The 15910-nt window shown below is 35.0% G+C and overlaps 2 protein-coding genes and 1 pseudogene across 2 annotated transcripts; all 3 read left to right on the top strand.

Annotated features, from left to right (window-relative positions):
* Positions 1-9018: 9018 nt before the first annotated feature.
* LOC148767673 (uncharacterized) lies at positions 9019-11524 on the top strand (annotated as a pseudogene).
* Positions 11525-11713: 189 nt separating this feature from the next.
* Positions 11714-12979, top strand: LOC105971532 (uncharacterized). Its single transcript, XM_088824749.1, has 5 exons — positions 11714-11767; positions 11849-12010; positions 12123-12506; positions 12641-12880; positions 12962-12979. Exons 1-5 carry the CDS (start codon positions 11714-11716, stop codon positions 12977-12979), a joined length of 858 nt encoding a protein of 285 aa, XP_088680875.1.
* Positions 12980-14607: 1628 nt separating this feature from the next.
* Positions 14608-15268, top strand: LOC148767672 (uncharacterized). The gene has a single exon (XM_088824748.1). The coding sequence runs from the start codon at positions 14672-14674 to the stop codon at positions 15266-15268; it is 597 nt and encodes a 198-aa protein (XP_088680874.1). The 5' UTR covers positions 14608-14671.
* Positions 15269-15910: the final 642 nt, after the last annotated feature.

Raw genomic sequence — 15910 nt, 5'->3', positions numbered from 1 at the left:
GACCAAATGTGCTTCTTATGAACATGGAGAACCAAATGTGAAATCGATGCAAACTCGATAGACGAAAACAATATTTTTTTCTATACTTGTATTTCCAAGTTTTGCATATGCCCTAAAAAACTGGATTTTGGACCTCCTCCATCCCTTTAAAAAGACCCAAAAGGAAAAATAACTCGAGATTCAACATTCTCCTGCTCAAGAATGAGGCTACCAGAGAAAGGGATTTCTCAAGGGTGGTTGACCTCTCTCTGATTCGCCAGTGATTTTCGATTCCCTCTCTAAACAAACAGCCCTCAATTTCACTCTCTTGTGAGAGAGTATATGTATGTGTGTGTGTATGTATATATATATGTATGTATGTGTGAACACATATATGTATCTCCCTCCATTTCGTGTTCCACGATGTGGGACTGTACTTAAGGGCGTGTTTGGATAAGCTTATTTACCACCTCCTCCTCCTATGTAAACCCTTATTGAAGGCTGTGATGATATTTTTTTTGTTGAGAAGCAGGAGAATCGGGCAATTTGTGACCCGACCCGTAGCTTGGCAGGGCAAAAACCAGATGGCGTGTGTTGGGGGTAGAGAGACGGGGGTACTTTTGTCTTTCTCTCCCCATATGCAACTGTGTGATTTTGCAGCCATGGCGGCGTCGCTGGCCGCATTTGCCTCATTTTGTTACAGATCTGAGCCTCTCTTCATTCCCTTTAATTTTCAAACAAAAAAAAATTATATATTTTTTACCAATTTATTTGTTTTGAGAAAAAGATAAATTAAAAATAGTTTAGATCAGTTTCAGTTAAAAGATTTGAGTTTTGAAGGATTAAATATACTAAATCAGTGCAATTTAGTGGAAAATTAAATTCTTAATATGTATTTTTAATGCATTAAAGTGTAATATTGAAAGGACAAAATCGTATTTTTTTTAGCTGATTAAACATAAGTATTGAAAAATTCAGGGCAAACATCACCAAGTTTATTATTGTGCCGCAAATCTTTTAGCTGATTTCCAATTTCCCCTTTAAAAAAATTAAATAATAAATTAGACATATATTTGAGGGTCTTTATTGTATTTTGACAAACATAAAAGGGTAAACTACGATCACCAACGTGGTAATATCAAATTACGAAAAAGTTCTTCATGTTTGACTAATTATAATTACTTTCAACTATGAATTTTCTTATACGTCCATTCTTGCAGTTTTAAATTTAGAGGAATCTTTTAAATTATGTACAATATTCTCAATTCATTTTACTTTCGAGCTCCACAGTATGAAACAAGATGATCATAAGATGTGTCTTTTGACTTGTAAATATTAGATTGCGGTGCATCAGAAACTGCATTTTTGCACAAAACAAGTACAAACTAGAGAACATTCTACGGAATTTAGAAGATTATATCGAATTTGACACAAATAAGGGTGAACGTGTAGGAAAATTACTCAAACAAGACGGATTTTTTTTCGTAATTTGACATTACATCAGGATTGACCGTAATTTACCCAAAATAAAAGAATAATTGCACATTATCATAATATGAGGGTGCAAAAAATGTAGTATGTTATAGTTGAGGGGGCAAGGTGAAGAAAATCACACTTTGTCATTGTGCTGTACCGCTGTTACTGTACGTATTTGTTTTGACGTTTTTGCCCCTCGATAAAGGATAAAAATACCTAGAATCTGTTCATTTCAATGGCGAACAAAGCAAAATACCAAATTCTGAAAACGCTCTGGAATGAGGCGGCGGAGAGACGGAGGCGTTTCTTAAAGGGCGGTTGCTCCTCTCCGCATTTCGCCCATGATTTTCTACTGCGATTTTGCTACAACTACAAACAGCCCTTTGTGTGTATGTATGTATATGCGTACACGCTTCTCATCGATCATCAATCATCATCACCATCATCTCCTCTTACTCTCTCTCTCTCTCTTTCTTTCTTTCTCTCTCTAGAAAATTCGTTGGGTTCTGCTGATGGGCTGTGACGATACTGTTTTTTTTTTAATCCAGAGCTGTTATCGCGAAGAAGGGGGAGAAGAAACCCGACCCGTATCTTGGCGGGGCGACCCGGATCGAGGGGTTTGCAGCCATGGCGGTGTCCTTTCTCTCTCTCCTCGCCCCGATTGTACTAACGGATCTGAGCCTTTCGTTTCTGATTATATATATATATATATATATATATATATATATATATATATATATATATATATATATAAATATGTGTGTGCGTTGATGCTGTTGCTGCTACTGCTACTACTACTACTGTTGAATATTGAATATGAAAAGGGAGGCTGTGATGCTGAAATAATCTGGTATGGTAAAAACGGGCATAGTGGGATCCGACCCGTATCCTTGGTATGGCGACCCGGATTTCAAATGATTTTAAGATTTTTCATTTTGGGGTCTAAATTCATAGTGGAACTGGGTTTGCAGCCATGGAGGTGTCACGTTTCCCTATGTCTGTCAGCCAACAGATCTGAGCCTCAAAGGTCAAAACCAGTAATTTCTAGTGCTAGTTTTTTTTGTACATAATTTCTTATATTTTAAAATATTTAATCCGAATTTTCAAATATTACTTTTTAAATCAAGAAATAACTTTTATAGATTAATAATTTGGTTTATGTAGGGGTGTGGACATTGGACCGAATGAATCGGAAATGACTTTTTTGGAATCGGAAATGACTTTTTTGGAAAATTTTAAAATAAATTCGGAAATAAAAAATGGGTTCCAAATTTTCGTTTCAAAAAATCGGAATGCCTCAGAATTAGCGGAATTTTGGGAACAATCTCTTGTTTCAAATTCAGATATGAGGAAAATTTGCACAATATTTTTCGATTTTTTTTGAAGAAATTTGTCAGATAATGCAGGAAAATTCAAAAGAGATTTCGATAAAACGCAATAAATAAAAACACATGTAGGAACAACAAATTGAAACATAAATTTTTTTAGTGCGGTTTTTTTCAGCTACAGTCCGAAATAATTCATTTGTCAAAAAACACTTTAACCTTTTACAAAATCCTCTCAACCTCTAAATATTTCGACTTTTGTAGATCGTGATTTGTTTTCGTAGAAATCAGTTAAAACCCAACAATTATCAAGATGGCCAACATCGATCCCGTAAATGAGGTAAAAAATTACGTTTTAGTGTGATTTTTTTCGATTTTTAGTCGTTTCGTGTAGAATATCACGAAATTATTCAAGTCGTTTCGTGGTGTTCTGCACGAAATTAATATCTTATTCGTGTTTTCCAGTCATTAAGTGTACAATACTACGAAATTATACCTCTTATTTCGTGTAAAGTCACACAAAAAAGAAGTAAAACTGTTTTGTTATTCATTTCGTGCAGTACTACACGAAATGTATACATTAATTTCGTGTACTTTTACACGAAATACCTAGTATTATTATTTTTTTGTGTGTGCAAGTAATCTAACTTTTTTTTGTATTTACGTAGCCATATGAAGACAATTTGTATTTTGATCCCTCGGTTTTAGATGAAAATGAATATGAAGATTTTTCTCACTTCTTCCAAGTTGATATTGTGTTCGGTAGTAGGGAAGAATTAATCAACTGGGCCAAAGCAACTGCAGTTAGTCATTGTCACCGTTTGATTTGTCAGTCTAGAAGGGAGAATGCACAGTACTTGACGTGTGATAAATACGGACATGGCCGACAAACGAATATCGATGTGGAAGATCCTAGAAACACTGGAACAAAAAAATGTGGTTGTCCGTTCAAATTGATTGGCAAAAAGTCAAGGTTTGATGAATTATGGCGGTTGACTGTCAGCGATGGCAGGCATATTCATTGTCCGGCTTTGTTTCCTCGCGGACAAGGTACGATTAGTCGTATAACTCCACAACAGAAAGCAAGAATTAAAGAATTGCGAAATTCTCACGTGAAGCCAATGCTAATCATGGATAGATTGAGGAAAGATGATCCGACGATACAAACCTCTATGAAGCATGTTTACAATGAGTTGGTCAAGATTAAATCTGAGGAAATGGAGGGCATGACTGTTATTCAGTTTATGATGCATAACTTTCAACAAGGCGAGTATCGATATTGGCATCGCATTGATAGTGAAACGAGCAACACGATTACAGATATTATGTTTGCATGTCCCGAATCTATTAAGTTACTACGGCTGTTCCCGTATGTTATATTGATGGATTGTACATACAAAACCAATAAGTAAATATTACGATTGTTTAAATTATGATTATTGTGTTTTAATGTATTGTATTGTTTAAATATGTAAAAACAACATTGTTGTAGGTATGCTATGCCTCTTTTGGAAATAATTGGGATAACTCCAGTTGGGAGGAATTTTACAATTGTTGTTGTATTTATGTCGCATGAAGATGCAGACACCTACGAGTGGACTTTGAATTGTTTGAAAGAGTTCATAGATGGTGTCGAACGTGATGCAATCTTGACAGACAATGAGTTGGGTCTTTTGAAAGCACTGCCAAATGTCTTCCCATTTTCGTATCATATGTTGTGTATATTCCATATAAACATAAATGTTGAGGCAAATGCGACGAAATTTATGGGAATCAACAAAGACCAAGGTGATACGAACCACGCCAACCATGTGACGAGACCCGATATCAATACTTCGGATATCAAATCCAAGACCGTCCAAAGAAGGAATCAAAGGGTGGAACCGCGACCCGTTGCCTATAAAGACGCAAGAACCTTGGTATGTGAAGACGCCACAATCGATTGCGAAAGATCGATTGATAAGTCGGGGTGAACAAACGGAATCCACCGAAATGTTCGAACAGTTCTTAGAGAACCAAAGAGAATAAACTCCATTTAAATCATCAAAATTCGTCTAATAAAATAAGCCAAATCGGCAACCTATTTATAAGGTCTAAAAAGACTCTTTTTTCACAAGGAAAATGACTCCTACCTAAACTATAATAAGGAAATAAATAAATAAGCAAATCCTAACCATAAAAGACTCTAAAATAATAAAAACATAATTAAACCTAAATTAAAAACGTGAATAAGTAAATTAAATAACTTGATCTTCAAGTCGGCTTCTCGATCACCCTTCTAATCTCGCGACATTGGGTTGTGCACGTTCATGCAATTAAAGCTCAATTTCGACACTGTTCCACTTCGAATATCTCTTTGCTTTAAACATGAAAGTTGTAGATCTTTCAGTTATCTTTTCGAATCATTTTGAATCAGCTCAAATGGATTTCAGACGCGAGAGTTATAACTCGAACGGTAAACTGTGCCAGAATAGGCGAGAATCTCGGATGCATGGAATTCGACTTGTCCAATGAATTCTTCTCTTTCTTTTCTTCCAATTCCAAACCATAGACATCTCAAACATTTGATTCCAGCCTTTCTTCTCCAAGGAAAACTCGAATGTCCTCTTAAAACTCGTACGCTTGCGCTTCTTCCAATTCTTCATCTTTGAGCTTGTTAGGATCGTATCATACTCCCTTTCTTCAAAAGGATTCGTCCTCGAATCTTGCCCAATGTTAAATGGTGCAGTGATGAAATTTGTTGGACGATCACTCCTTTGGATTGGTAGTAAAATCACCTCGTGCTCTGTCGGAAGGATATAATGATGTTGCATCATTGTAGAAGACTTGGAGTAATTCAATACACATGTGGTCTTGTCGAGTACCTCAAGCTCCACTTCAGCCGCATCACATGGATCTTTTGTTATATCAAAACGCACCGTCGATTGTTCACAACTCTTTGGTTTGAGATTGAGTCCTTCATTCAATATCGATATGCAATTGGATAAACATGTTTGCCAAGCATCATTATCTCTTTCCCCTTTAACAAATGCACCTTTATCGGGATGCTCAAATGGTTCTCTTCTCGGCTCTGGGGCTGGTGGTTTCTTTTGCTTAGAGCTAACTCTCTCATATCTATCTAATCTAAAGTGCAATTCCTCAAACTCCCTCTTCACCATTTGACGAAGTTGTTGTTTGAGTGCTGAAATTTGATGAAAAGTTTCATCTTGTGACATAATAATGCTACAACAGAAGATCCTCACACACTCCCCTAGGTGTACGCCTCACGAAATATCAGCCCAAACGAACAAAATATTAGATAAGGAAACAAGATATTCCAAGATCTCAATGAATAGGAAATAAGATATTCAAAGTTCCCAAAGAATGAAAAATAAAATCTATTCTTCCCAACTTAATTGTACTGCCCAAATCCTCTCAACTCTAAAAAGGAAACTTTCCTTCACAAATATGGAATTTGATTTTCTTTTTTTTTGATATTTTTTTTTGGACTCTAGACAAAACCTAACTTAGACTCGAAGAAACTTCAAACAAAAAAAATTTCGAATTTGTGTTCGTTTCTTTTTTCTTTTGGTTTATGGACTCTAAATAAACAAAACAAAAGAATAGAAGACACAATAACAATAGACACAAAACGAAAAACAAAACGAAGACACGAAAAAAAAAGGACTGACTCAACAAACAAGATAAAGGATAGGCGAAACCTTCTTAGGAAGATGGCTCTGAGTACCAAATGATACGAACCACGCCAACATCGTGACGAGACCCGATATCAATACTTCGGATATCAAATCCAAGACCGTCCAAAGAAGGAATCAAAGGGTGGAACCACGACCCGTTGCCTATAAAGAGGCAAGAACCTTGGTATGTGAAGACGCACAATCGATTGCGAAAGATCGATTGGTAAGTCGGGGTGAACAAACGGAATCCACCGAAATGTTCGAACAGTTCTTAGAGAACCAAAGAGAATAAACTCCATTTAAATCATCAAAATTCGTCTAATAAAATAAGCCAAATTGGCAACCTATTTATAAGTTCTAAAAAGACTCATTTTTCACAAGGAAAATGACTCCTACCTAAACTATAATAAGGAAATAAATAAATAAGCAAATCCTAACCATAAAAGACTCTAAAATAATAAAAACATAATTAAAACTAAATTAAAAACGTGAATAAGTAAATTAAATAACTTGATCTTCAAGTCGGCTTCTCGATCACCGTTCTAATCTCGAGACATTGGGTTGTGCACGTTCATGCAATTAAAGCTCAATTTCGACACTGTTCCACTTTGAATATCTCTTTGCTTTAAACATGAAAGTTGTAGATCTTTCAGTTAGCTTTTCGAATCATTTTGAGTCAGCTCAAATGGATTTCAGATGCGAGAGTTATAACTCGAACGGTAAACTGTGCAAGAATAGGCGAGAATCTCGGATGCATGGAATTCGACTTGTCCAACGAATTATTCTCTTTCTTTTCTTCCAATTCCAAACCATAGACATCTCAAACATTTGATTCCAGCCTTTCTTCTCCAAGGAAAACTCGAATGTCCTCTTAAAACTCGTACGCTTGCGCTTCTTCCAATTCTTCATCTTTGAGCTTCCTAGGATCGTATCACAAGGTCTAATATTCCGACGTATGATGTGGGGCACTACTAGAAAATCAGGCTTTTGTGACGCTTCATTGACGCCCTAATATGACACTCTCTAATTATCGTCTCAAAAACTGTACTATAAAGACGGATAAAATAAAAAGCGGGCCATTTTCTCAATATCACATTTTTTTTTATTTTTTAATTCTCGGAATACAGCAAATATGACGCTTTTTAGGAACACGTCGTAATAGACCACTTATATTGAGACGACTTTCATGAGCCGTCTTATATTCCCTATTAATTGTCACGAAAGAAACAAAAAATCTGCGCGGAAAATTCCCTAAATTAATTCATAAAATTTTCCCTCACCCTCGAAATATTTGGCGGCATAAGTCACAACCCATTATCTCAACCTTTTTACTAACCATTTTTCCTTCTCCTTCCCCCAATTTACAATTTCTCTTCATGTTACCCTAATTGACGGTTCCTCTTCTAATTTGGTGGTCTTTCTCCTTTGCCAGATATTTATCTTTCATTGAAATATCGTGCTTTGCCTTCTCAAAAAGTTAAAACATTTCATCATCTGGTTATTGAAGTGAGGTTAGTTCCATTTATTTAATTTTTGTTTTCTGTATAAAATTTGACATATAAATGACCCTATGATTACGTATGTTGCTCCACTTAGGCAAACCCATAAGAAAACTATGATTTTGGTGGGATTGATTTTGGTGGGGTTGATTTTGGGGGAAGAATTAATCTTGGGTAATACCCCTCTCTCGTAGATCTCTCTCTATAACTTTGATTTTTGTTCTTTCTTGGCCCCCTTTGTTTTTTTTCTATTTTCTTCCCCTGTTGCTTTTTTTTTTTTTTTTTTTTGTTTTTCTTCTGTTTTTCAGAACATAGTTAAGATTTAAATAATTGCTTGAACCATTTTTTTAATTTATTTGTGGTGAGTTGAAGTGTTTGAACTAGTGATTTTTTTTTCTTGGAACAATATATATTTCAGTGAGTAGTTAGTTATATTTTTGTTTAGATTTATTCTTAAAATTATTCTAGAGATGTTTTGCCATGGTTGAGAGAAACGTTTATGTGTTCATTATAGTTAAACATATGTAATATATGAATTCCTTTTAAAAATATAAACTTGATAGTATATTGTATGTCGATCAAATAAATACCGGTTGAATTGTCGAGTTCTACAAATTTGTTAAGTGTTTCTTTTTTTTTCTCTTAAAACGTCATAAAAAAAAAAAAAAAAAAAGAACTCTCGGAAGAGTTCTGAATCGGTTGTCTTCTGGACTCTAGTAATGCTCAGTTACTAAAGAATAATTTTGACTGAATTGTATGACCTTAGATGTTGGTGTGTATGGTTGGAATCAGACATAAATGTTTTTTTCCATGTTTCAGATATGGTTTTTCCTTATAACTCTTAACTCTTTTTCAATGTAATTCTTGTGAACTTGTACAGTAGGTATAATAAGAATTTGATATATGTAAAGTGAAATCAAATTAATATGATTTAGTATGGGGAGGTCTAATCGAGTACTCAAATCGTGTTAATTTTTTGATAATGCATGTATATTTTTATTTCGACTGTTCTCTAAAACTAACTTCGTCTAATTAAATATGATGATCAGGGGTTTGAGTCACTCAACGAAGGTGATTTCAATTTCTAGAGAGATCTTGGTTGCTTGGGTGAATTATTCGTAAGATTTGAAGTTTAAAGGTATTTTTTCTTACTCACTTACTTTATAATTTATTATTGTATTACTTCTATTTTTTTATTACTTCTGGTTCATTCCAAAAATACTTAGATGGACAAAACATGGATGGATCTACCAAGGTCAAGCAATGAATATCGAATAGGATTGCAACATTTTTTGAACTTAGCCTTCTCAAATTCAAATGATGGGATGATCTTATGCCCGTGCAAAAAATGTAAAAATGGTCTATGCAAAACACATTCGGTTGTGTCAGAACATCTTCTCTGGAATGGGTTTTTTAGTGGGTACACTAAATGGCTACTTCATGGAGAGTTATTCTCTAACGAAGTGCCGTCAAATAAATATGATCATCTGAATGCATCTGATAACATGGAAGAAATGTTGCATGATGCATTTTTCGTGCATGATGAAATCAATGATGAAGAAACAATGCCAGATATTGAGGAAGTAGAAAGACCTTGTAAAGAAGCTGAGAAATTCTACAAGCTCATGAAAGATGCAGAAAAAGAACTTTATCCTGGATGTAAAAAGTTTTTCAAACTTTCTTTCATTATTCGATTACCCCAGATAAAGTGTCTTGGTAATTGGAGTGATAGTTCATTTACCTTGTTGCTTACTTTATTAAGAGAATCGTTTCCAGAGGATGTTCAATTGCCTAATAATTATTATGAAACTCGGAAGATATTGAAAGATTTGGGTTTAAATTATGAGAAGATTGATGCATGCAAAAATGACTGCATGGTATACTGGGGCGTGAATGAATATAAGACCAAGTGTGAGACTTGTGATGAGCCAAGGTGGACCACACCAGAAAGTACTCCGGATGAGAGTGGTCTTCCATCGAAAAAATCTAATAAAGATCAGAAGGTGCCTGTAAAAAGATTCTGGTACTTCCCGTTGAAGCCAAGGTTGCAGAGGTTGTTTATGAATTCTAAAACTGCGGTCCTTATGAAGTGGCATGATGAAGAACGAACTAAGGATGGTATCATGAGACACCCGGCCGATTCCCCAGCATGGCAAACTTTTGACTACAATAATCCCGAATTTGCTAGAGATTCTCGCAATATAAGATTGGGCTTGGCAACTGATGGTTTTAATCCTTTTAAAACCATGAATGTAGCCCATAGTACGTGGCCAGTAATATTAATGCCATACAATCTTCCACCTGCATATTGTATGAAGAAGTCTTACTTTATGTTATCTGTACTTATACCCGGTCCCTCTGAACCTGGCAATAATCTTGATGTATATTTGCAACCCTTGATTGCTGAGCTAAAGGAATTATTTGAAGTTGGAGTAACTACATACGATGCTTCTTCGAAAACAAATTTCCAAATGCGTGCAGCTTTGTTATGGACTATTAGTGACTTTCCTGGCCTTGCATCTATATCTGGTTGGAGTACGAAAGGAGAATTCGCTTGTCCAGTGTGTTATAAGTTTACTAACTCTAAATGGTTAGACAATTCTCGCAAGTACTGTTACATGTGTCATCGTATTTTCTTACCCGATGGTCATCCGTATCGAAATGAGAAAGCCACGTTTGATGGGAAAAAGGAACTTCGAAAGGCACCTCCTTATTTGACGGGATCCACGGTATTAGATGATATAAAAAATATTGATAACAAGTTTGGAAAGAATCTGGGCGATTTAAATTTACCTTACAGCTGGAAAAAAAAAGTATTTTGTTTAATTTGCCATACTGGGAAAAAAATCTTGTACGTCATAATCTCGATGTTATGCACATTGAGAAAAATGTGTGTGATAAGGTTTTGTATACATTAATCGATTCCGATAAGTCAAAGGATAACTATAAAGCCCGCATGGATTTGAAGAAAATGGGCATTAGGAATGCACTCCATCCTTATACCGATGAGTTTGGAAAAGAGTGGATACCGACATCATCTTTCACATTAGATAAATCTGAGAAGGAAAGATTTTGTAAGGTATTGAAAAATGTTAAAGTTCCCGATGGTTATGCTGCAAATATTTCGAGGTGTGTGCACTTGAAACCGACTAGAATTTTTGGTTTGAAGAGTCACGATAGTCACATAATGATGCAACAATTGTTGCCACTTTCATTGCGTAAACTTTTGCCAAAGTCGGTACGTTCACCTTTGATTCATTTGAGTCGTTACTTTAGAGACTTGTGTTCTAAAACACTTCAAGTTGGTGATTTGACACGAATGGAAAAAGAGATTGCTCTCATACTTTGCCAGCTTGAAAAGATCTTCCCCCCTGCATTTTTCGATATCATGGTACATCTGACTGTGCATTTGGTTACCGAGGCAAAATTAGCAAAGAGTTGGAGGAGCTGGAAAAATAGAATAAAATCAAATTACTTTGATCGAAACAAATCACTGGAAGAAAACTTGCGCAGGAGACCTGATATTGATGATGAAAGAATTCTTGGCGATCAATGGAAAATGCTGTGATTTATTGGCGTAGTGATGCTGCACAGGTATAAAAAAATTTAATAAAATTTTAATTGAAGATAATGCTACTGTATAACTAGTGATTAATTCACTTTGTAATTTATTGATCCATAGAAGCTTTTTTTTTTTTTTTTTTTGCATATTTAGAAAGTAAGTGATAAAAACAAAGATAACAGAGGAAACAAGAGCATGCATCATGTTACTGGAAAATGGAGCTTTGCGCAAGTTAGGCATCATATGAAGGTTTGTTTTCTTGTAGAGATAGTTATTCCAAATAGCATGCATCATGTACTTATTCAACTAACTATACATATTATCTTGTAGACAGAGTTAGAAGCATCGAAAGATGCTACTGTTGATGATGAACAAAGTGGTGATGGAACACATGTTGATCCTATCGTAATTGAACCAAGTAGGTCTGAACTTTTTGAGAAATGCTATACTCGAAATGGAGAGTCATCTAATCCGAATGTAGCAGATTCTCTCGTAAGCGAGTACATTCATTTTATATACATATATTTTGAAATTTTAAATATGATAATGCAACGGTTTAATGTTGTCTAACTAAGAAGTTTGATTTGATCATTTACATGCGCAGCGTAAGATGAAAGAATTAATAAGTGAACTTCCAGATAATGCAAATGATAGTGGCCCAAATGACATTTTTTCTCAGGTTGTGGGACAAGATAAACGGGGGAGAATAAGGATGTATGGTTGCGGTGTCACTGCCTCTGATGTTTACGGTGACATGCCTAGACGAAGGTCTTCTCATAATATCGCATGGCAAAATGAAATGTATGCCTTAAAGCAAAAGGTTGAACAACAAGAAAAGATGATAATGGAGTTCATAAAAATGAACCAACATAGAACTAGCCACTATTCTCCACCTCCATCTGAAAATAGAGTCACTTCATCATCATCTCACCCCCATTCGACCTCTCGTGGCCCCTCAGTCTCGTCGTCAAGCAAGACGCCCCTAAAGGTAATCCATCAGTTTTCCCTTGTCATATGAACATTGATTATTTTTCGTGTATTAAATTGGAATTGCATGTGGTGAATGATTTATAGTTGATTGATTTTGCAATTCATATTATCAATTTATAATTATTACTGTAGGTTGGAGCAAAAGTATATTTGAGAAGTATGTTTGAATCATCAAAAATTGTAGCAATTGGTATTCTTGCAAGCTTAGATCCATCAAAATGCGTTGGGCAAGTACGACTAGGGCAAAATTGGTGCGAAATCATTATTAATGTTGGAATAGCTATGGATGAAGACTTACTTCGACCGATATCAGATTCTAGAACTACTATTGGTGATGCTATTGGTGAGGCTATTGCATGGCCACATAACTTGGTAATATTCTTTTCAATATACTAAAAGTTATTATGGTCTTTTTTATTAGTGATATAATTTATTGTTTGGTTGTCTTAATAGGTTACAGTAGATGGATAATTTTCAGAACATGGACTTCGAGATTTCATGGCGACGAGCTTTCAAGTTCTGATATAAGATAATTTCCTAGGTGACTTTGTTTTTTGATGAGCTTTAGGTATTGCTCATGTTCTGGTACATTTTGCAAAATTGTTAGACTTTATTGATATTATATGTTTTTCTATTAAGTAGTGCAGTAACTAGAATTTTTTTTTAGAAGAACTTTTTGTTTGAAATGAAAATATTTGTTACTTTACTATTTATTTTGCCTTGGACAAATGAAATGAATACTTAGTGATTGATTGTGTTTTTCAACCCCAATGGAGGTGGTGTTCGATTTAATTATTTGAGAAATGATTGACTATAATTTATATTTGAAAAGTGAAAATTAGATTTTTTTTGTTTTTTTGTTTTTTTGTTTTTTAGTTTAATATTTATGGTGTGCCCGGTTTTGTGTCATAAAAATTACATTGGGGACAAATTTGCTCTTAACGATAACATCTATTGGGACAACGTCTGTGTCACATTAACACTTATTGAGACGGTTAATAAAATCAGTTAAAACTGTTGGAATATTTAATACGACGGTTGACAATGTCACAAGAAAACTGTTTTGGGACGCTTTAGGTTGTCATATTTAAAGTTAAGTAAAGCCGTTAAAACACCTAATACGACGATATCTGGCGTCATTATAGAAATGAATTGGGGACGACTTAGAGCGTCATAAATAAAAGTTATTGGGACGCCGCTCATAATGCGTGACAACAATATATTAGGACGCTTACCTATGAGACGGTTTAGTGGGCCGTCCCAATAGATAAACCGTCTCAATATCTACATTTCGTGACACATTGCGGCGTCTTGATAAACAGTATTTCTAGTAGTGAAATCTACGAAATATGATGTACAATTTCGTGGAAAACTCCATGAAATATGATGTACAATTTCGTGTATTATTACACGAAATACACGATTTTTTTCAATCTAACAGTTTCGTCCTTCGTGTTCTATAACAATAAACACTTATATTTCGTATAACAATACACGAAATTATTGAGTGCATTTCGTGTAATAATACACGAAATAGCGGGCGAATTTGTTTTTTTTTTTTCGGAAAGTTACAAATGAAATAAATCGCACTGCAAGGCGGTAAAAATTGCCTATGAATAGCATTTCAGTATAAAAAATAACATAAGTTATATTTTGAAATACAAAATATATCATAAAATTATATTATATATTTGGAATTAAAATCGGATAAAAAATCGGAATTTTCGGTGATCTTATACATCATTTCAATTCTGCTCCAAATAAATTCAGAAACCGAAATGAAAAATACGGTTTAAAATTCGGATATTTTTAGATCAGATTAGGCAAGAATTTGAAAATTTCATTCGGATTTCAACCTTTATGTTTGTTGCTTAAATTTTCTTAATACAAGAATGAAATCTATGCAATGTGTAAATCTCATCTTTTGACAATAGCTCTACAAATCTATTAATTAGGAGTAAGTGAAGACTAAATGTTGTTGATCTTGTCAAAACAATTTGGATAAGCACTACAAATCTTGATCGTATCCCACTTGGCACTTGACAAAAACACCTATACTATACATACAATCCATGAAAGATAATTTTGCCACGTGTGAATCAAACTTCTATTAATAAACTCTGATCTCAAATTTGAACACATGCACACATTAATCTTCCGGCCATGAATAAAACACAAGAAAGTCCAGTTGTGATAGCAATGAAAGGCCATCCGGGTACAGGGAAGAGCACTCTGGCTAAATCCATTGCGAAATCCCTAAAATGCCCTTTAGCAGACAAGGACCATTTTCGGGATTCGACACTCGAAATTCAACAGATCCTTCTAGAAAGTATTTCGATCGTAGCAGCCAAAAAAGTACTCAACGACCTCTCGTATGATGCCATGTGGCGAGTTGTATCGGCTCAGCTCGGCTTGGGGCTGAGCGTCGTTGTAGATTCCCCACTCTCCAGGAGGGCCCACTTGGATCGGCTGGTGGAGATAGCATCTAGGAACGGCGGAAGGGTGGTTGTGGTGGAGTGTATGGCCGGGGATGAGGTAGAATGGCGGCGGCGGCTCGAGTCGAGGGGTGGAGATGGTGGCTCGGGGTGGCACAAGCCGTCCACGTGGCGGGAGATGGAGGGTTTGTTGGAGGGTTATGGTGGGTGTTGGGATTATGATGTGGGTGACGTGGCTAAGCTTGTTTTGGACACTACGGCCTCTGTTGAGGTTGCTGAGCTCGTTTCTAAAGTGATTAGCTTTGTTAATTCCATAGATTCTTGATTGCAACTACAAATTAGTTCTTCCTTTTGAGATTTTTTTTAGATTATATGTTAATACTTCAGTTTTTTGATACAAATATTGTATTCACTGCTAATTATAACGTATATTAATTATTATTTTTAGGGAATATATTAATTATGTTTTAAGTGTAGAGAGAGTAATTAATAAATAAAGAAAGAAAAAAACCATATGGGTACGAAATTCACCTGATGGTGAAGTGGTTTATAATATGCTACTGCCTACGAAATATATCGGGTAGATCTTACGATTTATATAGACATAAACATGCACAAATATATATTAGTGTATGTAGATCACTTGGTGTAATTTTAATTCTCCGAATGTTGCATAGAAATAACCGTGATGAACAACCGTGTAATGAACGTTAGAGTATAAATTATGAATAAAAGAAATTGAACATTATATTATTGTTAACTGAAACAATTTTTACGGGACTAATACTACAAATATCGTTCATTCAGAAAATTTGTATCACAGTCTAAAACTCCCAAACCCACCTAAACCTCCAAACCTCACAAACACATCCAACTTGGGCGTAAAATTCACATCGCCGAGTATAATTTGGACGTGAGGCAATTTTTTTGATAAATATAAATAAAACTAATACATTTTGACATTAAC

Source organism: Erythranthe guttata, chromosome 10, assembly GCF_056151865.1.
Source record: "Erythranthe guttata isolate IM_541 chromosome 10, IM_541, whole genome shotgun sequence".
Lineage (NCBI taxonomy): Eukaryota > Viridiplantae > Streptophyta > Magnoliopsida > Lamiales > Phrymaceae > Erythranthe > Erythranthe guttata.
This window is presented reverse-complemented; position numbering and strand designations above follow the sequence as displayed.